Source organism: Trifolium pratense, linkage group LG2 (genome assembly GCF_020283565.1).
Source record: "Trifolium pratense cultivar HEN17-A07 linkage group LG2, ARS_RC_1.1, whole genome shotgun sequence".
NCBI lineage: Eukaryota > Viridiplantae > Streptophyta > Magnoliopsida > Fabales > Fabaceae > Trifolium > Trifolium pratense.
In genome coordinates, this window is record NC_060060.1 from 37,923,132 (window position 1) to 37,948,020 (window position 24,889).

Consider the following 24,889-nt stretch of genomic DNA (forward strand, 5'->3'; position numbering starts at 1 on the left):
AGTGCAAACTGAAGATTTACTATGCTAGTCCTCAACCCAAAAAACAAAAGAGACTCCACAGAGTATCTTTAAAAATTCTAGATGTTAAATTTGAATGTGGTATTTGCAATTGCATGGTACAAAACCCAATTGCATGAAAAAAAAAAGGGTACTACTGACCGTCTCTGACCTCAAACGCCATTATCAGTAACATGTAAGCGTAATACATGTTTGGAATCACAGTGAATATGACATAAGTGAACCACTGATTTTAGCAAAAGTTGCACTTGAAAGCTTCGACAATTTTTTTTGTAGCCCCGTGATTTTATCAAACTCACCATGATTCCAAACATGCATGTAACGAGATGAAGTAACTTTCTAATATGCTTATGAGGATAAAATACAGTGTTGTTATAACCAGATTAAACCAATCAGTGCTACCGGTTGAACTGAAACTGTTCAATTTGCTGGTTGATACGAGTATGGTTTATCTTTGCCCCTTAAAATCGAATTGGCTTAAACCATTATTGTTGAACTGATCGAACCAATTGAACCATAATGTAACATATCTTTAACTATTTAACTTTTATTACGTAATTTAGGCTTGAATATGTAATTTAAATAATTATTTACAGGTGCCTCAAAGGGAGAAAATTTACACTCAATAAAGAAATTTATGCAACACTGAAATTGCATTCACGCTTGAAACATTACAATAATATTTCCGGAATGTTTTGCATGGCATCCCTATTCCTTTTGTACAGAAGAGAGGACAATGTCTGTGTGTACAGAAAAAAGCTGTGTATCCACGAAAAGCTGTTTAGCACAAGGCAACAAAATATAATAAATCTGCATTAGTGATCTGAATACAATAACTGAACAGAAAAAGCTGTTAATTAAGAAATACTTGTAATCTAAGTGATACAACTGAGACAAGTAAATTTAAGCTGATTTATCAATGCTGTGTCCAAAAGAGATTCTGTGCATGTTCAATTGTCTTTGAAAGACACAATCATTTTTATGCAATTGAGATGCCTTGAAGTAGTCATTTATGTGCCAGGAAATAAAGTTTGCCAGTGGCCAATAGGTTCGGCAGCTTCATTTCCTGGCATTCGGTCAACAGGTTTATGAGACCAAGCTAGTCTCAAGATAGATTATTCCAGTGAAACTCACTTGAACAAATTCCACACAATTTCACAATTTATACCTGAAAAGTAGTTTTTGCAAATCGTTTCTGACCGTTTTAAAAAACGATTACATAATTAGCATAAGGCATAAAGTGAGCTCAAGAAATAAACCTTCATGAAAGGCCGATCGCGATACGGGAACGAGCCGATGAAACTCTCCTTCAAAAGCAAAGATACCTAAAGGTACAAATCATCAATTCAGATCTTCACAATAGAATTTACTAAAATATGCTCTTTACAAAGCAAGTCAGTGTTTATAAATGATGCCACACTTTCTTTATTCCAACTCTTTTCACTTAAATTTTTTTAAATTATACATAGTTTAGTTTCAATCAGAAAGGCAAGCGGCACGACAGGGAGGGTGAAACGTATTGCGAGTTTATTGTAGGCAGCCTTAAGTTGCATTTCTAAGAGGCTGACTGATTTCACAACTCAAACTTGTGACCCCCATGTCAAACTGCAACTACTCCAATCACTGCACCAAGACTCCCCTAATACACAATATTATTTGAATTTGGCTTTTAATTACCACTTAGAAAGCAAAGCCAGGAGTGTTAACATCATTTTTGTAGAGACTAAAAGGGAAGGGACAATGATATAGGTTGGGGATTAGGTGCATTAACCTAAAGTGTACACTCAAGCTCATCCAACTGTTTAGAAATACTGTAGAACTTGTGTCATACATATCACTGAACTTGAAAATACCACGAATATAAATTTATCAGTAAATTAAGGCGGTAAATTGGAAACAATTTCACTCTGAAAGGACTATGCTGTTTTTTAGGTTAGATGAATATTTATAACTTAGAACTTACTTGAATATTACATTTACAAATTAACCACTTTATAACAGGGATTTACCAAATGTTATGCAATTGATTCCTTTGAGTTAAATTATGCTCAAGTCCAAGTTAGTTCTAGATTACAACTTCCATCAAATCCTTACAATAAACCAATATCAAAATTATCCGCTGAAAATAAAATACAGACCTTATCGTCATTCGATTGTACATTGGTAATTGTGTGAGAACGAATGTTGTAGCAAAGAGAATCCAAATAAGACCTCAACACTGAAAGGAACCCCTTTGCAGCTCCAATCTGTAGGAAGACTAATGCTCGTAAGAATCCAATTAATGTCTTTGATAATCAAGACACCAAAAATAACAAGTAGATTAGAATTAGAGAAAAGTAAAGAGGAAACCAGATAGGGTAATTAATAATGATGAATTCATTAAGGACATACCTGCATTTCTGTGCAATCATATACTGGCCTTCTTCTTCCCAAGTAACTTTCTCCTACAAGAGTGGCATGATAAGGGCGTAAAGAAGATATTAGCTCTTTCTGTCTTGGCAGTTGTGGCATTGTTGGTGACGTCACCTATTGCAACAAATTAGAAGATAAGCACGTGAAACACATATAATTGAAGTAGCTTAGCTCCATCCCATCCCTCTGAAGGATTAATTGATTAAAGGATTTTAATCCACAAAACTGTCTAAAGAAGCAATACACAATCAAAAGAATACAAAAAGTAAAAAATCTTTACTAAAGATGTCAAGAATGTAATTCACAAGCAAATGGAAAAGAAAAAAAAAATACAGTACTAAAAAATCAATGATATGTAGACTAATGTTTTCCTTCATTTGAAACCACAACTTTAAAACTATAAAAGGAAAGGAAAGGCCACGCATACTAATGCTAATTAAATTGTTCGTGAAACATGAGTTGATTTTTAGTATCATTAAAAAACTGCATTAAAAACACAAACCTGGTTTCTGTTGGCATCAACCACAATAACATTGGTCAACTTTGACTGGGCTTCACTGATCTTGTTCTTGATACCAACCTATTAATTTTTTTAGGCAATCAGAGACAGGTGTGTCCAAAAGATAGGAGTACTATTTTTCGAACATTGGTGAATACTATTTTTAATGGTTAAATCAAAAAGATACGAATACTCACTATAAATGGGACAGGTGCGTCTAAAAACTCAAGCATGTCATTCGGCAAAACCTGGAAGATCGTCTTCTTATCAGACACCATAAGGTGGAAAATATATATGTTTTAATATCATGTATAAACTCATTCACTTTTATATGGAAAAGAGAAAGAATTCAAACTGTCATTAGCAGGCTTTGCCATCGATAAGGCTGGATTAGCGGAATAACTGATAAAACTGAAGCAGATAGGATTCCCTGGTCATGAAAGAAAGATTATAAACTTTAAAAGAAGTCAAGCCAGCAAAATTATGTCTAACATACACTATTAGTTGAATTGTATCCCCAAGGATTGGGTGTGAAACATACTCATCCATATATATATATATTTTTTTGAACGGCAAAATATTATTAATAATAACCGGTCTCTGCACAAGACGAATCCATATTACTAAACAAGATAATCATAAACATACATATACCAGCGTGAGAATGACTAACTTGTAAAACTAGAGGATAAGAATGCACTTGCAAGCTATGCAAATCATGAACATGACAGTCAAATTACTCATTAGATGAAAAAGAAAAATCCAATGCAACTTAAATTTATGCAAAATGCTTTTAGATTAGTAGAAGATTTAATATATATTTTTACTTAAACCTCAATTTTCATAAGGTCTTCTTAACTCTTATTCAAAAGTTGCAATAATGCATGTGTATTGGACTTCTTGGGACTGTTATAGATCCTTGGAGGCAAATCTAATTGGTCAATAAAAATGGATTTTACTGCTATTTTTTTTTATTCCTCAGTGTATCCTTAGCCAATGTATCATGAAAAATCAGAGGGGTAATATACACAAAAACATAAGCCAGGACAGGACAACGATGAGAAGCAATCAAAATAAAAATATAAAAGTTATTGTTCCGAATACAGCGGAGAATAATGTTTCCATAAAACAATGTATAACCATTGACTCGTATAACCACACCAAAGCAGCAGCATCAACATTATAAATATTCACTGTTTTAATATCATTACAAACTTAATCTGAGGTGCAAGACGTACCAAATTAGAACAGGCAACAAGTATCTGCTTCTCCAGCAGAACTCCTGCTAAGAATGTCAACACCTGCAGAGTTCAGAACGGACAAACAATCAGTTAAACCAACTTTTAGTTATCAAACTCTTACACATGAATTATGATTTATGACACAGTCACACTTGGATCACCACTGCATTTCAACTTTATGAGAAAAATACTGCGTTAAACTCATTTCAGGCATGCATAGTTTTCCCTCTAACTTGGCTACAGTTGAAGTGACTAAATTAAACTATTCATATCTGGTCTTCATTTTGAATACAGAAAGCAATAGCTATTAGTAAAGTAATGTCTAAACAATTAACAGATCTCATTTATAACTCAAATGTATCCGGTAAGAGAACTTAGCATTTTAATGCTTCACAAATCATGAGGCAGAACTCATGGTAAAGCAAGAACAGAAGTGCACCCAACCCAACAACAAAAAAGAAAAGGAAACCTTATCATGGTAAAAGCATAATGAATCTACACATACATAAGCTCTGTTTCAAAATAATACAGCCAAATCTTCCATGGAAAAAAAGAAAAAGCATAACTTGGAAACTTAAGCACAATATTAACATTAACAACATATGGAAAAAACAGTTCCAATTGCTGATACCAAAGCATAAAACATAAGTTTTCAAGTTTCAAGGTAAAGTGAACAGAAGTGCACCCACCCCAACAATAAAAAAGGAAAGTAAACCTTATCATGGTAAAACATAATGAGTCTATCCATACATAAGCTCTATTTCAAAATAATGCAGCCAAATCTTCCATAGAAAAAATAAAGCATAATCCATATACTTGGAAGCTCAGGAGTGATATTAATATTAACAACATATGGGGAAAAACAGTTCTGATTGCTGATACAAAGCATAAAACATACATTTTCAAGTCTCAAGGTGCCACATAAGCAAGCTATAGTCCACACAGATAACGAAGTTGCCTCTTCCACCGCAAGAGTATTATGTGCCTGAGAAGAACAAACACCAATGAAATACCAAGTTTGATGAGCATATGACCCTCAAACAGAATGCTGCCTTAAGACTCAAATCTTGAATATAAAGCAATATAAAAGCAAGCTCATCCATTCAAAAGTTACTATGACGGCATACATCCGCTAAATCCAGACCAGTGCTGAAATGTTTCAAATCAATTGGTGAACCAGTACGACATAAGATTGTCGCGGCTGGTCTATGATATTCCAAGGGATGCAGGTGCTCCAAAGGATGAAATGTGAGTGCTGAACCCCAGGAAGGACAACTTAGCTGGTAATACTTGCATATAATTTGTAGGGGTCCATGGTCATTTTCCTGCAAATTGGAAAAATACCACCAACTATAAACATTGTCACCAAAGACAAGGCAAATAAATAATAGATATAGGTGCTTCTTAAACTACAAACCACAGCCCAATCAAGAATATCATTTAAGTCATCTAACTTCTCTTGGCCAGAAAAAGATGCATCTTCTGCTTCATTATCATCAATGTCACTCCTGAAATTCTTGTCTTCACAAGGTGAGCCTTGAAAACTGCATAAAGTATGTCGAAGATCCATCACTTATATGAAAGGGAAAACAATTTGAGGACAGAATGTTTCCCTATAAAGATAGGTCCAAAAACATCATATTCTGTTGATTAAATTAATAAAAAAGATTGTAAATGAAATAAGTAAGGAATACAAATGAGAAAGGAGAATAAGATATTCTCTCCAAACAAAAGAACCAAACGACAAGACAAAAATCAACAAAATAAAGCAAAGAGATCGATAAAAGAGATCACTTGAATCTATCCACACGTCTATCAAGGAAACTCCCAGAAAGAAACATAGGAACCTCAAAAAGGAGCACTGTGAAAGCAAGCCTGGGGTTCAAATATTTTCGTTTAAAAAATCTGAGATGTTCACTCCATCAAAAAAGAAAACATACTATCTACTACAAAAAAAAAAAGAAAGATAGCAAACACGCCAGACTTAAAGCAGCATATATTTTCTGATAATACAATTATGCTTAAGAGCCATGAACCTGCAAGATGATTCAGAGCTTTCATACTGGCAATAATGCATGAGGGGCAAAATAGCATTGGGTACATTCCTATCTTCTAATTCTTTATTGGTTGTAAAAGCATCTCCATTCTGATCACTATCTTCAGAAATTATAGGGCCGGATTCTTCTGTTGCTGTTGTCCTATCAGTTTCAAGCTCAGTAGGCACAACACTGTCATAATCTATTCTTTTCTTATAAGACTGAAGCTCCCCATCAACCATTAGGCTCTCCGGATGACCATCACTATCTTCAGAAATTGCAGGGCCGGTTTCTTCTTTCGCTGTTGTCCTATTAGTTCCATTCTCAGTAAGCACAGCACTGTCATAATCGATTCTCTCCTTATAAGAGTGCAGGTCTCCATCAACCATTAGGTTCTCCGGTTGGCCATCACTATCTTCAGAAATTGTAGGGACAGATTCTTCTTTGACTGCTGTCCTTTCAGTTTCATGCTCATTAGGCAAAACACTGTCATAATCTATTCTTTTCTTGTAAGACTGCAGCTCTCCATCAACCATTAGGTTCTCTGGTTGGCCATCACTATCTTCAGAAATTGTAGGACCAGATTCTTCTTTGGCTACGGTTCTATTAGTTTCATGCTCAGTAGGCACAACACTGTCATAATCTATTCTTTTCTTATTAGACTGCAGCTCTCCATCAACCGTGAGGTTCTCTGGTTGACCATCACTATCACCAGAAATTGTAGGGCCGGATTCTTCTTTGGTTGCTGTCCTATCAGTTTCATGCTCAGTAGGCACATCACTGTCATAATCTATTCTCTCCTTATAAGACTGCAGCTCTCCATCAACCTTTAGGTTCTCCGGGTGATCATCACTATCTTCAGAAATTGTAGGGCCAGATTCTTCTTTGGCTGCTGTCCTATCAGTTTCACGCTCAGTAGGCACAACACTGTCATAATTTATTCTCTCCTTATAAGACTGCAGCTCTCCATCAACCTTTAGGTTCTCCGTGTGATCTATTATATCATCACTTACCAACACACTCTCTGAATTTTCCTCTGAGTTTTCGTCATCAAAGCTACCTTCAACAAATTCTAAATTTGAATCTCCAACACTTTTCGTCAACTTCTCTAACCTTTCTTGAGTGAAGATGCTACACAAAATCAGCACAATAAAATAAGAAAAAATCATAAATCCATAACATAAACTAGCATGCCAAAAAGTAAACGGCTTTAAGTTCATGCATAAGAATACAATGTGGCAGCATATATTATCTATAACTCATTATTTCAGCTAAATAGACTGTTGATAAACAGCATGCCATCTACACGCACACAAAAGTCAGGATAAAAAACTTTCAGTTTAAGTTCCACAACATATAGAACTTAATCTTCCAATGTAGAAACCTACTTCATCTGAGAAATCCTACCAAAAGATTCTAATAATCTGGAGCATTTGAAATATGACACGGTAGGGCAGAAGAAAGAAAACAACAGGTAAAGCTCCTTAGCTTATATAAGCTGACTCCTATTACACAAGACCAAAACTTTGTCACAACAAACTACATTCCTGGAAAGCGTGTACCATATTAATTACTTTCTGATGATATATTATTTGTTTCCCTTAATCTTGAGACATCAATGCAGTGGTTTTTCTTTTTTCTGCAGCAACCTATGTTAAGATGTGTTTGCGGCACATGTGCGTGACAAGTAGGCAAGTATTTAAGTTAACTTTGTATTGAACATTATTCTTCATGAGTGCTTTTCACCCCCCACCCAGTTTTATGATGCATTGATTTGATGAAATGCAAAAATTCCTTCTATCTATCTCCAATTGAAACAGAAATATCTCCATATTAGTATGCTTAGCTGAGTTACAATTCAATTTCACAATATCATACAGGTTTCACAAAGTGGTACAGATAAATCCCAGTGAATCCTCTACACATCAGAAATGAATAATTGATACTTTTTAGTTTGATGCACACAAGGTTAACCGAACAAACCTACTGTTCACTGAGTCCTTTGAAAACTTAATGCAGTGAGTGCACACAGATGTTACAAATATCTTGTGCATCCCACGTTCATCAGATGACTTCTGATTACAAATGCCTACCTATTTAATACACCAAAGTGTAGTTCAAAAAATGGAAGTCTTGAAAGAATGCAGTAACATCTCTGAGTGGTTAATATATAACGTCTTAAAGAAGAGTAGGATGGCTGCTTGTCAGAAATCAGAGACAGCAATCCAGAGGGCTTTTGCACTAGTTCTTCAACCAAAATACAACACCCATAAAGTGTTGAATTGTCAGAACCCTACAGAGTCAAACAAAAACAAAACCAAGTAACATTTGAGTACAGAAACCAGAACAATCTAAATATTAAAAATCAAATTAAGCATTTTTTGGTAGGGTAGATTAGGAAAGAAAATTAAGGAAATGATTGATGCTTAGAAAGTATACTAGGCTCTAGCGCAAGAGCCATGACTCAAGTGACTTCAGGGACTACATGATCCTAGGAATCACCAAGGTTACTTCTTGCCACTATAGTGCACCCTACCCCAACACGCTAGATCTTAGACCTCCAACACACATTAAAAGAAGTTTTTAATGGTCCAAACACAACAACTGTATATTTCCTTTATTTCCAAATCTACTATATCAAACAAAACAATGCATCATAGTAAATATTTAGATCCCCCGTTCCTTTTATGAAAGAAAACCAGAAAATATATTACACTAGTGGCAAGAGAACTCTATTCTCGCACGACAGAATTTGATGTGCTATTTCTAGGATGGAGCAAAAAAAACACGGTTAGCACAAACAAATGTGAGGGTCATTTTTGCATCACAGCAGAAGATATACATCATAACCATCTTTTGAATGAACACTGAGGGGATTAAGGTCCAAAAACAACTATGAAAGAATCCAGGCTAACACCAATCCAGCCATAAACATCTTTAGATGGTTCATTCCAAATGCTATCCCGAGAGTGTTTTCAAATTGAAGTAAAAAAAGCCCACATAGTAATAATGTCATCAAAGTGCTTAGAATGACAACCAAAAGAAATACCGCACACACACACACACACACACACACACACACATATAAGACAGTGGCAGCTAATTAACAATAAGATTGCTACAGATACCTGTAACCTGAATACAAATGAAAGATCCATTTTTTTAAGGTGTTCCTGCAATATACAGACAGACCTTTAGTCATCAGTATTTAATATTTTAGATCCTCCAACTATATGAAACAGAAATACCTGCCCGAAAAAAATTTCATTCAACGCACTCATGGAAGGGGTTCTCTCAACAGCTTGAACCTAAAAATATATCAAAGAAAATATTAGAAGCTCCACCAAAGTTACACACATATGAAAGTAAAGAAATGCAAGACAATACAGACAAGTAGATGACTGACTTTGCAGCCAATTTACCATATATATGCACATACGTCATACCTATATAAACTACTGCTAATGCCAAGAAATTAAATATGATTATATGAGTAATTTGGTCAACTATTGATCACCCTGACTTTTCAGTTAGTATGGTTCATCGACAATGGATACCCACTCTAGTAAATGCACAAAATTCAATATTCATTCAATACATTACACAACCACAAGCAACTTTCTCTTATTCGCCCTATTACTTCACCCATTGCCACTTAAGATATACCAAGTGAGTAGAAGATCAAACTTCAAACTTTGTTATTACACCCTAGTCCTAACAGTGAGCCAGTGTCAATTTAGCTACAAGCTAGTTGGCATCTTTACTTTTCAATTTCAAAACAAAATCTCAATACTTAAGGTCATTTCTATTTTCATCGTCTTCTACCTGAATAATGATGATGATAATCATGTAAAAATGAAGGATGATAATTTGAGTTCATTAAACATACAACTAACCTCCAAGCCTCTGGGGAAACAGAAAGAAAGAAGATCCTTGCATTTAAGAGGCAACCGTTTTTCTGGAGGATAAACAAACAAGACCTGGAAAAAATTGAACAAGGTGTGTTCATTATACAGATATATTTCAAGACAAGTTTTAATACAACTAACACTAATACTTGTATCATTGGCAATAAGAAAAATAGTTAACATTGTTCAGTCACTGCTACCAAACACAACCTGAGGTTCAATATTGGGTTCTGCACGAGATTGACTCTGACAACCAAGTTCACTTCTCAATTTGCCAGATCCTTCAAGTTTTCTATCAACAAATTGCCTATGCAGTGCCTGAACATCACAATTAGGGTGAAGTCCAACAACCACCATGCTCTCAAACAATCGTGAGGGCTCCTTCCAAGACCTTTGACCCTGTGAAAGGACAACATATGGGTTGGGTCCTAAGACACAAAGAAAATGTATGAATCCTAGAAACTGGTAATGGAATGCAGAGTAAAGAAAGTAAGAAACAAGAACACAGATAAAATGCTTTAGTCAAAAATACTGAAATGAAAATTCAAGTAAGTAACAGTTGATAAGGCCGAACTCAGGGAAGAGTAGCATTCAAAACCAATTGCCAAAGATCCTACAATAACAAGCAGCTTAAGATTTCTTCATAGTCCGTACTCACAGTATTAAGGCCTTGTTTAGATAAAAAGCTTAATGAAGCACTTATAGTGTAAACGCTTATCATATAAGTGTTTATGTATAATATAAGCTATTCCTATAACAACAGATAAAATTAAGTTTCATTTAAGTTATAAGCTAAGCTATCCTAGAGAGTTTATGGAAATGAGCCTAAAACTACTTATGAACAAGTTATCTGAAACAGTCGCACAAGTGCTTATGCCAGTAGATAAACTCAAATAAATGAATCCAAATAGGCCATAGAAGGAAAATATAATTGCGGCACATTATGCACGATACCATGTACTTCAAGTGAAAGTTTGCGGCCCATTGACGCTTAAGACTAGTGAGGATTTCAGGATTGTAATTAGTGTTTTGATTTTCAACATCATGTGAAGTTGAAAAACCCTTAAACAATTTAGTAACTTGATATTGCAGCCTTTGAAGTTGGGTACCACTATTATCATCTTTTGATGACAATGTAGATTTAACATCAGCTGTAGGCACATCTTCTTCTTTTTCCATTCCAGTTATTTGATCCTTCCTAAAAATGCATAATTTATAATAAAAAATGTTATTTAAGCAACATCATTAACCACTAAAAATCTTAAATTTGATGTTTTTGAGCTAAGTTAACAGAAAAGGAATTTGATAGAAGTGAAGCATAGCATGCTAATTAGTTACTAGTAGTTACCACAACCCAATCATCATCATCATAATCAAATTCAAAGCAAAAAAAAAAAAAAAAAAACTGACCTTTTTGAAGCAGGAAAATAAAAGAGAAAGGAATTGGAGGTGCAATGAATTGATGAAGTAGTTTCTGGCTTATGGGTAAAAGTAAAGTAATACTATATATGTATTGATTAATTAATTAATTATATAAGTGGATGGTGATGTGATGAATGAATGGAATAATAATAATACATGAATGAAACGAATGGACGAAAGAAAGAGTTAGAATGGAATGGAATGGAATGCAGAGAGAGAGAGAGAGAGTATGAAGAGGAAGGGTCAATTTGTAACTTTCACGCCTCTTCTTTCATCTTTTGCTTTGGCCGCTGTCTCTTTTTTTTTGACTACTCTATTGCAGACATTTCCAATATTCTCTTTGCCCGCTGTCTTGCTCTTGCTCTGCTTGGTAACAATTTTTTTCTTTTCACTACCGGTATCTGATTTACTGCACCGTCTAATTTGATTTAGGATTAGTTATGACAGTTTTCTCCCGGTCGTAATTGTGGGAATCGAACCGTGATCTCCGTACGACTTAACCAACTAACAATTGGTTGTTTGGTACCAATTAATTACTTCTAAGATTTCAACTTAGGAAGAATATCAAAATTTTAGTCTGATGTGGTTAATGAATTCTCATAAAATGAATTTTTCAAAATATCCGAGTTCGATATTTAGTGGGAATAATTTTAGGTCAGACTCATACTCTTACTAGCATAAAAAAATGTTTGGTTGAAAAGACAACTTATTTTATGTGTCTGACGGTTTTTTCTAGTATTCTTCATAAGTACAGTATATTCTTCATAAGTACGGTATATGTCTTTGTATAATTTGATTTGATTGATTTAGGTATCCGAAGAATAATACTCCCTCCGGTCCTTTTTATAAGAAACACTTTGGAATTTTTATTTGGTCCTTTTTATAAGAAACACTTTGACCCAATTCCATTTGTACCCTTATTAAATACAATCAAATAATTCATTATAATGCTAGTGCATTAATTAGAGAAGTCTATTTCCCATACTAGTCAAAGGTTAGTTTTGGAATATAACATAAAATGATAGAATCATTAATGAGAAAATTTACCTTCCTTGGTCTGTGTGATTTTGTCAAAGTGTTTCTTATAATAAGGACCGGAGGGAGTAAGTTTTTATGTCTTTGATTGGTTTGAGAGAAATAGAGAAGAGGGAAATAGAAGAGAAGTTAGACATTTCTCTTGTTTCGTAAGGGGAGAAATTGAGAAGAGAGAAGAATATTTGGTGGGTCTCACCCACTTTTTCAATCACCTCATAAGTGAGAAGAAAGATGAGAGAAAGTTAGGTTTTCAATCAATTTACATTAGAGTTTTTTTTTTCTTCTCCTTGAAAGTAGTAAATAAGTAAAAAATTATTTTTGACCTAACTTCTCCTTGTTTTTTACTTTTTAACTTTATTTCTCTAATTTTTTTGAGGAGAAATAGGATCAAATACAATTTTATACTTCTCTATGAAAAGTAGAAAATAAGTAGCGCCAAACGAGAATACCAGTAAAACAAATTTCAACATTATAGTCATTTATCATCTAAAAAAACATGATAGTAATAGTACTACTATCTCAAGTTACCAATTGTTAGTTTGGTGATGATTGACACTAAACTTGGTAAGAAGGACTATAGTTCCATCTTCCACCACTTGATGTTAGAATTGACTTACAAACCAGAATAATCCGGCGGTGAAAATAAAAAAACAAAAAAAAAAATACTATCTCAAAGTCTCTTTTAAACATGATAGTAAAAATTGACGTATTTAGTTGATATATGGACCAAATCCATAGTTGTTGAATTTAGTGTTATGACGTACGAGTTGACGACCACCGTCCATATTCTAAACGTGTGATCACAAGTCTCTAAATTTGAATCACGTGTTGAATTGAACCCACTTAGAAGGAAAATACTACTTGCAATATATTTATGACATAGATGAATGCAAACTGATATGATATCTCCGGGAGGTAGCAGCAGTACAAAATCATCATTTTTAATTCTTGAATTTGATCCATCATCATCATCATCCCTGTTACTGTTAGTAGAGGAAATTTATCCAGCATCACTAAAATATAACCATGACAGATCATTCTTCAAACTCAACACAAGAACAAGAACAAGGAGCCAACACGACCCTATTTTCTCCTTACAAGATTGCAAACTTCAACTTCTCTCATAGGTTTTCTCTCATACTACCATTTTACTTTATTAATTTATTTGTTCAACTGTCAACAACTTGTTAGGTGGTTACTGTTTTGTTTTTTTAATTTTATTTTGAGATACTTTAATTAGATTAGTTAAATAGTTTATGATCCCCCCACAAAATTGGAGCAATTAGTGATCTGATGTGGTATGGTGCAGGGTGGTGTTGGCACCTATGACAAGATGCAGAGCGTTGAATGGGATCCCAAACGCAGCACATGCTCAATACTACGCTCAAAGATCAAGTCCTGGTGGGTTTCTCATCACTGAAGGAACCACCATTTCTCCTACCGCTAATGGGTACCATACTACTCAACTTTATATTATTCCTTCCTTCCCATCATGCCTCTTTTTCCCACTTATTCCACACACATTTCTCTCTTTGTAATATACTAGTACTCAAGGGTATTATAGGCAAAACAAATAATGTTGTATTCATTTTGAAAATTGCAAGTAAATATTTTTTTCTTTTTTTATAAACCAAGGTATCCTCACTGATCTAAACAATTAAGAGACTACAACTTGTGCCATAAGTTGTTGGTAATTGCAAGTAATATTAACAAATTTTTTCTATTATAATGACCCATCAAAATCCCTTGAGCATAACTCACTTGGTAGCATAGGGACATCGCATTATATATGCTTGCTTTATATATGCATGAGTCACGATTCGAACTTGAGATTTTCCACTTATTAACCAATTTCTAGTGATTATAATACTCAAAAAAAAATAAAAAAATAATGCAGCTACACTCACTCACCCACTCACTCTAACATTTACATATGAAAATGTTAGATTAATGTATTGTAATATAGAGGAGTATTTTGATTGAACGCGTCTGGCGCAGGTTTCCCCATGTACCTGGAATATATACAGAGGAACAAGTTGAGGCATGGAGAAATGTAGTGGATGCCGTTCATGCCAAAGGCAGCATTATCTTTTGTCAACTATGGCATGTTGGCCGTGCATCTCATTCTGGTAACATTCAATCCTTAATCAACTGCATGGAAAATTCTTAGTATTTGCTATGTTTGTAACAAGTTGTTGCAGTTACTTGTTGTGAACTTATTTTCACTGACAGGTTTAATTGTGAAACAGTTTATCAGCCTGGTGGTGCTCCACCCATTTCGTCCACGACGAAACCTCTTTCAAAGAGGTGGAAAATTCTTTTGCCAGATGGTTCCTATGGCACATATCCGGAGCCACGGGCACTTACCACTTCTGAGATACCAGAAATAGTCCAGCATTATCGCCAATCAGCTATTAATGCAATTCGAGCAGGTTTTATATCTGTTTGATGATTTCATTTGGCTTACTAATTTTTGGTTGAGTTATCGAATAATGAAATTAATCCATACTCGTGCGGACATACAAGTGCTCTACACGGATATGGACTAATTTCATGTTTATGTGATTTTAATGACAAAGCATGCAAGATGATGAAATTGAAACACACATGCAGGTTTTGATGGAGTTGAAATTCACGGGGCACACGGATATCTGATTGATCAATTCTTGAAGGATGGAATCAATGATCGAACAGATGAATATGGTGGATCAATTGAAAATCGATGCAGGTTTTTAGTTCAGGTGGTTCGAGCCGTTGTTTCTGGTATCGGAGCAGAAAGAGTCGGTGTGAGAATTTCACCAGCAATTGATCACAATGATGCTATGGATTCTGACCCTCTCGGACTAGGCTTAGCAGTGATTGAGAGACTAAACAATCTCCAGAAAGAGCTTGGTAGAAAACTCACCTATCTTCATGTTACGCAACCTCGATATACAGCTTATAGCAAAACTGAGTATGACAAAAAAGAAGAGGAAAAAGAAGCTCATTTGATGAGGAATTTGAGAAAAGCTTATGAGGGAACATTCATGTGCAGTGGTGGATTCACTAGGAAGTTAGGAATGGAAGCTGTGGCTCAAGGAGATGCTGATTTGGTATCTTTTGGTCGTCTTTTTATCTCTAATCCAGATTTGGTCTTAAGATTTAAGCTTAATGCACCTCTTAACAAGTATAACAGGAAGACATTTTACACACAGGATCCTGTTATAGGCTACACTGATTATCCTTTCCTCAGCAAAGGAAATGGAACTACGGAGCTAAATGCACGCCTTTGATTGTTGTTTCCGCTTTTTTTATCACTAGCTAGGACACCCGTGCGTAGCACGGGGGAGCGGCGTCATTTCAAAATTTGATTTTGTTATTATATGTACAATTGGAGTCTCCAAATCTTAAGTGAATATTTTTATCATGAATGTAATTCCACCTATTGTGAATATAAAATTTGCATAATTGTACTAACAATAGGTGAGATTACACTTGTAGTATAAATTAAGATAGGTTAATTGCAGTTTTGGCCCCCAAGTTTCACAATTGTGCGATTTTGGCCCCCCAAGTTTCAATTGTGTGATTTTAACCCCCTAAGTTTGATAATTGTGCGATCTTGGTCCCCCAAGTTTCAATTGTGCAGTTTTGCCCCCCAAATTTACCTCTTTTGCATTTGCTAGCCCCTTGACTTTTTGACTAGAGATTGATTACTATTTGACATATTCAAAGTATATTATTGACTGCAGGCTGCAGTCCTGTTATAATTTTCGAATTACTTTGCCAATTGGCAAAATAATTATAATACAGGTGTCTATCAATCTCTCAAGACTCAAGCAATTATTATAGTGAAGCATCGTTTTCCTTTTTCTTTTATTTTTTTCCCTAATGGGGGGGACTAATAATGTAGCCAATGAATAAGAATAATAGCCAATCAACTATCATGTGTATATAGCTATTCAATTCTACAGTTGTTTTTTGGCATAACACATGGATCCTACTGGCAGTCCCTTTTAGTAGTAATGGTTTGCTTTAATTGAGGAGAAAATTTAGAGAACTATGGTTTGAACAGTATATTTCCTTTCCTTAATAAAAGGTAACTTCAACCACAAATTCCTTGTCATATAAAGCAAACCACACACTTGTCCTAAAATAATTGCTCAATTATCATTCTTTTTCTCGAGTTGAAATAAGTCTGCCGGCCAATACATTAAGCCTGGATTATGTGAGGTTAAGCTTAATTATTAAAAGCAGAAAAAAAAATGCATTTCAATCAAAATAATTAAGGGGTAAAAGATGTGTTTTATAGATTGTAAGAAACCTGCTCAAAAGAATTACAGATGCATAATTTATCAAAAGAAAAGAATTGCAGATGCACAGAAGCTAGATATAATCCTTTTCAAATATTACATGGTGCAATAAGAATACAGCTAGTTCAGTCCCACCCCTTTTTCATTATAATACAAGTATCAAATAAAATAATTAAGGCAAAAAAAATTAATTCAAAAGTGTGGTTAGAATGAGGTTTGCTTAATATTAAGGTATGATGTTTAGTATCTATTGCGTGTATTGACAGTAGTATACTTTGGCCAGTCCAAACTTGATCCTTGCTTTAAAACTGCATCTGGGTAGTTTAGTTTCTTAATCTTAACAAATCACCACCACCTGCAATCTTATATCCTAACATCCAGGCAATATATAGCAATGGCACCTCACCAGATATAATCTAGCTTTTGGACAATCATCACATTGCCATCTCCTGAATAAAGAATTATTGAAAAAATATCATCCCTCGGCCACAATGTGATATGATTGCAGCTCTTATAAGACCATCATAAGAAAGAGAGCTATGAACCGAGACCGAGTATCTACTCCTTTCTTGTTTCACAAATACATCCTGGTAGAGGATTTGCATAAAAGCTTTCCTCCTGCTTTGGAAATTCTCCCGACTCTCTTAGATATGGAGCACCATCACGGTCTCTATGAAGTTTTTTTACCTTGGAGCTAAACTTTTTCCAAGAAATGTTTCCTTCATCCAATTGATCGACAAGTTTGACAAAATTCATCCTGCATCAAAACCATTGAAATCAGTTTTATATACTGGGAACGAACAAGAAACAGTTTCACAGTGAATCTAAAATGTGTCTCGCGAAACCATCATGGTAAAATTTGATATAGAAGAAATAGATGATGAATGTATTACTTGTCTGGATTGATCGTCTTCTTGAAGTTTTCAAAGCGCCTATGACCTTGAACAGCCTTCGCCATATTTCCATCGTAAGTGTAAAGAAATACGTCACTCTGAAGGGCAACAACATAGTCAATACCTGCCAACATGTTTTGATGATTCTTGAAATCACTCAGCTCTTCTTCAGAAGACAGAGTGGAATGAGAGAAAATGTTGGGGAAATCATCCTCGAGATATTTCATACTTCCTTCTCCATATGCTTCTCCTGCTACGAGGTAAATCCTGGTGTGTGATGGAAAACCAAGTGCTTTAAGTAATAAGGAAGTTTCCCTTGGAGTTAACGGACAACCTCCAAGCAATCTCCTTTCAGTCCCATTAATCTCTTTTTCCTTCCAGTGACCGACTTCATATCGCATCCGTCTCAGTTCTTCATCTTCTTTTGCAGTCAAATTGTGGCTGCAGCCGGTAAATGAAAGCATATCCTTCTCATATCTATAACAAAGAAGAGATCGTAAGGTGATTAGAAATGGAACATTTATTTGAAGCAATTGATCTTACAAATGTATTACGATATTGTGATTGTAACTTGCCTTAAATGAAGGGCAAGATAAGGATTTCCATTCTGCTGCATTCTAGATACCAATTTGTTTCCAAATTCTTCAATTGGAGCTGAATATCTCAATGCTCTGTAATTTACACGGCATCTTAGTTTCTGTATGGATTTTGGAATGCCGTTGTTAGCAAGCCGTGAATCGGTATGTGTGAAATAGATAACTTTGTGTTGATTTAGGAGGGGAAGAACTTCGGTCTTGTAATAAGGAACCTGAAAATAAGCATAAGCACTATGTATATTCATTGACCGTAATCCGAAGCATCGGTAAAAGAGGATGCAATTATATGATGTGCAATATGTTGGCATTGACACAAAGCGTCTAAATAAATTATGATGACACAACAAGAATATGGTAAATCAATTAATCAACATATTTTGAGCACACAAGCTATGGTTACCTTAGACCAAGATATTGGAGTTTTTGAGAAAGGGTGAATTCCGGCAAAGGCAGGTGGTAATGTCTCTACTATGTGGACATCATCCTTCAATGTATCAATAAAATGCTTCCAGTCAAACAAATCCTTAAAGCCACTGCAAATATATTGAAACAAAAGTTATACACCAAAAAGATATTGAATGAGAGAATATTTAAGCTGAAAACTAATTACTTGATAGCAAAAGGGAGAAAATATATATTAGAGATTAAGAAAACTAATTAGAGCTTTCTGACATCTGCACTCTTCCCTTAACTGATGATTGTCTAAAGAAAAGGTTTTGATTGTAGGATTGAAATTGATGGCATAGTTTTAAAATAATGCTGCAAGAGTACCAACAAAATAAAGCTATATTTCTACGACATTTCTTGCACATACTTAATAGTCTTTAGTTCTGTGCTATATACCATGCTTTTTAAACAAGTCTGTCGCTTAAAATCTTATACTATATCAACTAATGCGGATAATCGGCATAGACTAAAACTGAATAAAGTTTCAGGCTTTCAGCAAACACTGGCATGATAGACTTGCTAAGAGATCCAAAATGTAAACCAACCTCTGATCAGCCCAGTACGAGGTATGGTCAAGAGAAGGAAGAACAAGTGTTGCCTTCATAATCTTAGCAACAGCAACCATATCACATATCTGCAATCAAAATATATTTAGACATTAGATTATGTTTTCCGCCTGCCTTTCTATAATATACCATCAGAAATCAACACAGCATACCCCAAATCTCATCTGATTCAGGCCACCGTTAGCATTTACAAGAATATATCCGTTGATCTTTGCATCCAGCTCTGTCAAAAAATATATATTGCAAGTGAGCAGAGGGAAATCATGGAATAATCAACTGCATAATAGTTAAAGGAGTAAAATTCGTAGAAAATTTTCATACTTTTATGATTTTTAGACAGATCTATACATTGGGTGAAATTTTCACTGTTGGGTTTAGACCAGACTTCTGATTCCTGAATAAAAAGCAAACTTTGATTAATGAAAAGGCAAAAATATTTCTGAATATGCCTATATTGAGAACCGAACAACATTTAGACCACAAACTTGAGATATAGATTAGAATTCTCACTTTAGCAGTGTGGCTGCCACCTACTCCTGTTTCTACCGTCTTTAGAGTCCGTTCGACATCTCCTTCTCGACTCCTATATTCATAACCAAGGGATCTTTTGTCCATTAGATTATCAATACCATTGGAGTCAGATAGTTCCTGATAAAAAGTAAAATAATTTACTTAGTAGATTTTAAGAAGCAAACACCCTCCATCTAATCCCCAAACAAAATGCAAATAGTTGTCAAATTAGATAGTGGTCTATCTACGGAGCCTTGTGATGAGCACAGATCAAACTACTCTTTCACCTTTTGTTTTTTTGGTACATCTACTTTTTCGCCTTTTACTAAGAAAAAAGAAGATAATGATCTATCTAATTCTTAATTAATCCTAGTTCACTACCATACAGTATTTACTATTTTCACAATCTGTTGTAATGTCTGTCTTCGGTAAACAGTAGTGCATAAAAACCAACAATACAAAAACTCTTGATTAAGTTTACCACCACATTAAAGTTGGTAAGGTAGCTGTGAGATCAAATTACAGGTTGAGAGATGTCTAAATAGTTTTCAAATCAGATAATGATATATCTACTTCTTAATCCAACCCAGCTTCCTACAATATGGTATTTTCACATTTTGGTGCAATAAATTATTCACCTCATTATAGTTGACAAGGTAGCTATCGGATACAGACGATACAATACACTAATACCACAACAGTTGAGAAATTTATGTAATTCCTATATTGTTCCAAACAACCCAGTAGCTTAATTCGACACAACCAAAAACAACAAACAATATATACTCACAAGAAGATGCAAGTTGAAAACTTAGTATTAGCATTAGTAATACCATGTTGACTTACAAATTAAGTTGGATAAGAAACTTTACATTTGTCAATATGCAAATTCAACCTTTTATGCAATAATTAAATAATCATGATATATTTTACACTTGAAAATAGAAAAAGATTGTTTATCCAGAAAACCCAAAAACAAAAACAGCAAACAGATGACAAAATCAAACCAAAATTTACAAAAATACAAAACTTAACTTTTCTAACTCAAAAGATTAATAAATTAAATATTTGACTAAGATACAATAATGATAGAAAGGAAAAAAAAAAGAATACCTGATAAGATTGAGCTTTTTCAATGGCAGATCCAAGCCAACCAGTAGCACAAATCTTAAGAACACCCATAAACAAACAAACACCACAAAAAACCAAAAACATCCAATGTCCAATCTTTTTCTTCTCTCTAAACCCCAAATCAACAACACCAATAGATTCAAGCGGTCTCTTAAGAAAACCTTTGACAACACCACCATGAACTCTCTGAGAAACATGATGATGAAGATGATTATTATGAATATGATGATGACCATGTTTCCTTTCCGAAACAGATTCTAATCCATCTTCCGATCTAGGAGAGTTGATTTGAAGCTCAACTTCATTATGAGTACTAAGAGAACCGCCACTTACGGCGGCGTTATTGGTTGCGCCGGCATGAGTGTTGTTGCGTTTGAAAGAGTGTGCTCGACGAGTCATCGGACCGGAGAAACGTGGACTGTTGACTCGCTGAGAAACACCGCCATCGGAGTTGGATTCGGAGAATGTAGACATTAATTTTAATCATACAAATACAAATACAGATACGGTATTATTTGGTTCTTAATCAATTTGTATTATTGTGGTAATTAATTTAGTGTTGTTAATGAAGTGTATTTTTGGTGAATGAATGAATGAATGTATAAATACCCTTTCCTTTTGTTGCGGGTCAGAAATTGCGTCTAGATGCTCTGTTTCGTAGTTAGTTCCTTGTTGTTAATTGGGTAGTGGAAAAACAAATCCCAAATTTGATGGTAATGATGATTTGCGATTCAAAATTTAGTATAAGTCGTTGTTATTGTTACAGACTTACAGTTACATGACCCAAAAATGAATGGGTGCGTAGATTCTTCTATCTTTTAGCGAGGTTGTAAATTTTTTTTGGTTAAACAAAAGAGACGCTGTAATTTTTGTCATTAATATTTATTTAATTATTATTATTAGTAAAAAATAATTCTTCTTCTAATGTACCAAAAAAAAATAAATTCTTTCTATTACCAATTAATTGTTAGTTATATATTTAATTTGTTAGTAATGATTTATATATACAATAATTTTACACTCTAAAGTAAAAAAAAAATTATTTATTTACAATGAGCTGGGATCGAACCAAAACTTATAACATACTGCCAAAACTTTTTTTTTACTTAAAATAAATTATTCACCATTAGCTACTAACATTTCCCCTTTCTCTCTAATAATATATACCACCAATTAAAGTTTTTTTTTATCATTCAATTTAAATCGAATGCAAGAAAAATTGACTAAAAAATTGTACCAATAAAACCCACGGCAAAATGCATTTTCAATTTTTGTTCAATCTCTTAAAAACTTTATGGGGAATCACTTCATATTAGAACTGACCTTCAAATCAAATTAAACTAATAGTGGAAAACAAAATAGAGTAGAATTTTAAAATGAAACAATGGCACTTTCTTGTTTTTTTTCTTTGAGAATTGAGGCACGCGGAATTGCACACGTTTATTTTGACCATAGAGAGACTATGCATCCCAGCAAAGCATTTCATAGTTTATCTTTATCTTGGTTAATACATGTGTTTGATTTACTTTTGGAGACTTGAAAAGTTATTCTAATGCATGGCTACGAAATTAATTTTAGTGTATATCGGAGGTTTCAATTAAAATTTATTTTGCATATAGAATTGAGTGTATGTTTGATTTCAATTTTTATAAAAAAATCAAAATTAATTTTAACATGTTTGAATATTCTTGAGTAAAATAGTATTTTTTAACAATCAAAATTAATAATTAATTGATAAATTAACATTTTTCAGTACCTTTGTCACAATTTGAATTTTGGATCTTCTAGTGCTTTAATCTTCAACTCAAACTACTCAATATATCCTTGAGTATAATTTTTTTTCTCTAATTCTATTTTTTTATTTTTTATTTTTTAATCGGTAAATATATATTATAACATTTAACCATTAGTATAAGACATATAAATGGTGATAAAAGGTACAAGACTGCAAAAAATGCAGCATAAACACAACACCAAATACAAACATAACAAAGTCAAACAAGGACACAAAAAGTCCCACTCCAACTCCATGACCTACCCCAATAAACTAAAATCCGAGCAGAAACATTGTTGATCTGAAGCGGAACGGAACCATCACTCACAGAAGAACATCCTTGCCAAATCAAGCTCTTCCGGGCTAAAAGTAAACTCCGACAACCAAACAAACTCCGCCCAGATCTTAGCAAACTGCAACCCACCAAAGCAACCGGCACGGGGAGACTGCCAGAAACTACTGGTATAAGCAAAAGGTCTACATTTGCGATCTAAATGTAAGGCGGTCGGGGAAGACTCTAGAAGAAAACGTCGATAGGAAAGAGTTTCTCTCTAATAGACACGATCGCACCACCCAGTAGCAAGGCTACATCTTGAAGATGAAATTTTGGATGAAAAGGGAGTGAGGCGGCAGATCTGGAAAAAAAAAAAAGATGTGATTTTACTTTGAAGCTATAATTTTTAGATTTTAACTTCTATAATTGATTTTTAGTCTTTGAGTTACACCTTAAATGTGTGGTGGATAGTTTCAACAATAAGTTTGATTAGTTTGATTTTGGAGCTATCGCGAAAATTGTAGACGTGTTTTCTCATTTCATTTTACAAAATTTCATATGTTAAGTTTATCATTAGATAAAACAATGAAATTATTTATAGTTTTATAAGATTGACCACATATTTAGTTGATTTTCATATTTTTACTGATATTTTTATATGTATTAAAGATTTTATTATTAATGAAATGTTATAAACCTCTTTTGTGAGAAAAAAAAAGCACTTAGATGCATGATGCGAATTTCTTCTAGCAGTGTTAAAACTCTTGGGGAGAGTTTGTTATCCATTTGCATCCCACAAACTCAATGGAGGATACTCGGTTTATGAAAATAAATAAATAAAAAAATATCATAAAAAAAACCACTTTACATAAATCTACACTATAACCATGTAAAACAAGTGGTTACCGTTGCAAAAAAAAAAAGTTGATTAGTGACTTACATTTTGGTAATTAATGTTGAGATTTATGTTCAAAATCACTTGTGTAGTTGTTTTAGTTCAATAGATTCATCTTAGAGTAGGTTCCCAACAGTTTCAATAGTGGTACCAAAGCGCTATCGACTTATTAGTGGAGTGATTCTTGGTGGTGGATCACAAACGTGTGCAAAGAGTCTCACACTTGAGAAAAAAGATGTTGCTATATCAAATGTGAGTTAAAGTTCACGTTGAATTGAGGAGCAGAGGTTTAACTTGTGTGTGTGTGTGTGTGAAGACTTACCATGATATTTTAAAGTTTTGGTTGAAGATGTGATGTATAGACTCAATTATTTAGTTGTTTTTAGTTCAACTTGATGATTAACTTCATGTAGACTCTCTCAAAAGTCTTTAACGGTTTCCACCATCATTGAATAGTTTCTAATTTCCTTCAAAAACATTTTTTTTACCATTTAAACAAATTAATTTTTTTGAAGAAGTTAAATTAGCTCACCCAAATTGACACTAGAGAGAATCGAACCTCGGACCTTAAAGAATAACACACTTTCAGGTTTCAAGTCAATATCACCAGACTAACCCAAATAAGTTTCAACGAATCAATTGTATGTCAGTAAATCAGTAAATTAATTCAACATTTTGACACAAAAGTAAAATAAAATACCAATTGTTTTTATTACATGTGGAATTGCTAACTCTAATTATTTTACACTTTAACTCCTAAATAGGAAGGCTAATGCTACGGTGGACCACCTTTACAAGTGGTCCACCGTGGAGAAATGATCTACCGAATATGAATTTTACGAAATTCACTATTGGATTGAAAGTTTATATCGTATAGATCATCCATAAATTTTTTAAAATTTTTAAAAAATCATTTGATATGTTATTGAGACACATCAAGATT

General features: G+C 34.0%; 3 protein-coding genes across 3 annotated transcripts; 1 reads left to right on the forward strand and 2 right to left on the reverse strand.

The window, feature by feature from the left end:
* Positions 1 to 540: 540 nt before the first annotated feature.
* Positions 541 to 11,880, reverse strand: LOC123906293. The gene is made up of 19 exons (XM_045956177.1): positions 11,525 to 11,880; positions 11,069 to 11,312; positions 10,325 to 10,513; positions 10,103 to 10,186; positions 9,455 to 9,514; positions 9,335 to 9,379; positions 8,300 to 8,499; positions 6,207 to 7,337; positions 5,588 to 5,714; positions 5,298 to 5,495; positions 5,069 to 5,155; positions 4,168 to 4,230; positions 3,285 to 3,359; positions 3,127 to 3,177; positions 2,933 to 3,010; positions 2,410 to 2,544; positions 2,157 to 2,264; positions 1,278 to 1,343; positions 541 to 795 (listed from the first exon to the last, which is right to left on the reverse strand). The coding sequence occupies exons 2-19, from the start codon at positions 11,291 to 11,293 to the stop codon at positions 727 to 729; spliced, it is 2,991 nt and encodes a 996-aa protein (XP_045812133.1). The 5' UTR covers positions 11,294 to 11,312; positions 11,525 to 11,880; the 3' UTR covers positions 541 to 726.
* A 1,429-nt stretch (positions 11,881 to 13,309) lies between these two features.
* LOC123906295 (12-oxophytodienoate reductase 3) lies at positions 13,310 to 16,099 on the forward strand. The gene is made up of 5 exons (XM_045956179.1): positions 13,310 to 13,698; positions 13,881 to 14,021; positions 14,570 to 14,700; positions 14,821 to 15,003; positions 15,185 to 16,099. The coding sequence occupies exons 1-5, from the start codon at positions 13,598 to 13,600 to the stop codon at positions 15,841 to 15,843; spliced, it is 1,215 nt and encodes a 404-aa protein (XP_045812135.1). The 5' UTR covers positions 13,310 to 13,597; the 3' UTR covers positions 15,844 to 16,099.
* Positions 16,100 to 16,875: 776 nt separating this feature from the next.
* Positions 16,876 to 21,789, reverse strand: LOC123906294 (O-fucosyltransferase 35). The gene is made up of 9 exons (XM_045956178.1): positions 20,986 to 21,789; positions 19,873 to 20,010; positions 19,684 to 19,756; positions 19,515 to 19,585; positions 19,342 to 19,430; positions 18,750 to 18,882; positions 18,329 to 18,561; positions 17,754 to 18,230; positions 16,876 to 17,617 (listed from the first exon to the last, which is right to left on the reverse strand). The coding sequence occupies exons 1-9, from the start codon at positions 21,475 to 21,477 to the stop codon at positions 17,419 to 17,421; spliced, it is 1,905 nt and encodes a 634-aa protein (XP_045812134.1). The 5' UTR covers positions 21,478 to 21,789; the 3' UTR covers positions 16,876 to 17,418.
* Between the last annotated feature and the right edge of the window lie 3,100 nt (positions 21,790 to 24,889).

Bases quoted from the DNA above. Each gene is read 5' to 3' on its own strand.
- LOC123906293 (XM_045956177.1), bottom strand. From the start codon at position 11,293: ATGGAAAAAGAAGAAGATGTGCCTACAGCTGATGTTAAATCTACATTG. The intron at 9,380-9,454 runs GTATTTCTGTTT...TGTATATTGCAG, and splicing joins ATGAAATTTTTTTCGGGCAG to GAACACCTTAAAAAAATGGA. The intron at 8,500-9,334 runs GTATCTGTAGCA...TTGACTCTGTAG, and splicing joins CATTTGTATTCAGGTTACAG to GGTTCTGACAATTCAACACT.
- LOC123906295 (XM_045956179.1), top strand. From the start codon at position 13,598: ATGACAGATCATTCTTCAAACTCAACACAAGAACAAGAACAAGGAGCC. The intron at 13,699-13,880 runs GTTTTCTCTCAT...GGTATGGTGCAG, and splicing joins AACTTCAACTTCTCTCATAG to GGTGGTGTTGGCACCTATGA. The intron at 14,701-14,820 runs GTAACATTCAAT...ATTGTGAAACAG, and splicing joins TGGCCGTGCATCTCATTCTG to TTTATCAGCCTGGTGGTGCT.
- LOC123906294 (XM_045956178.1), bottom strand. From the start codon at position 21,477: ATGTCTACATTCTCCGAATCCAACTCCGATGGCGGTGTTTCTCAGCGA. The intron at 20,011-20,985 runs GTATTCTTTTTT...ACTTTTTATCAG, and splicing joins AAAAAGCTCAATCTTATCAG to GAACTATCTGACTCCAATGG. The intron at 17,618-17,753 runs GTAATACATTCA...GTTTTGATGCAG, and splicing joins AAGACGATCAATCCAGACAA to GATGAATTTTGTCAAACTTG.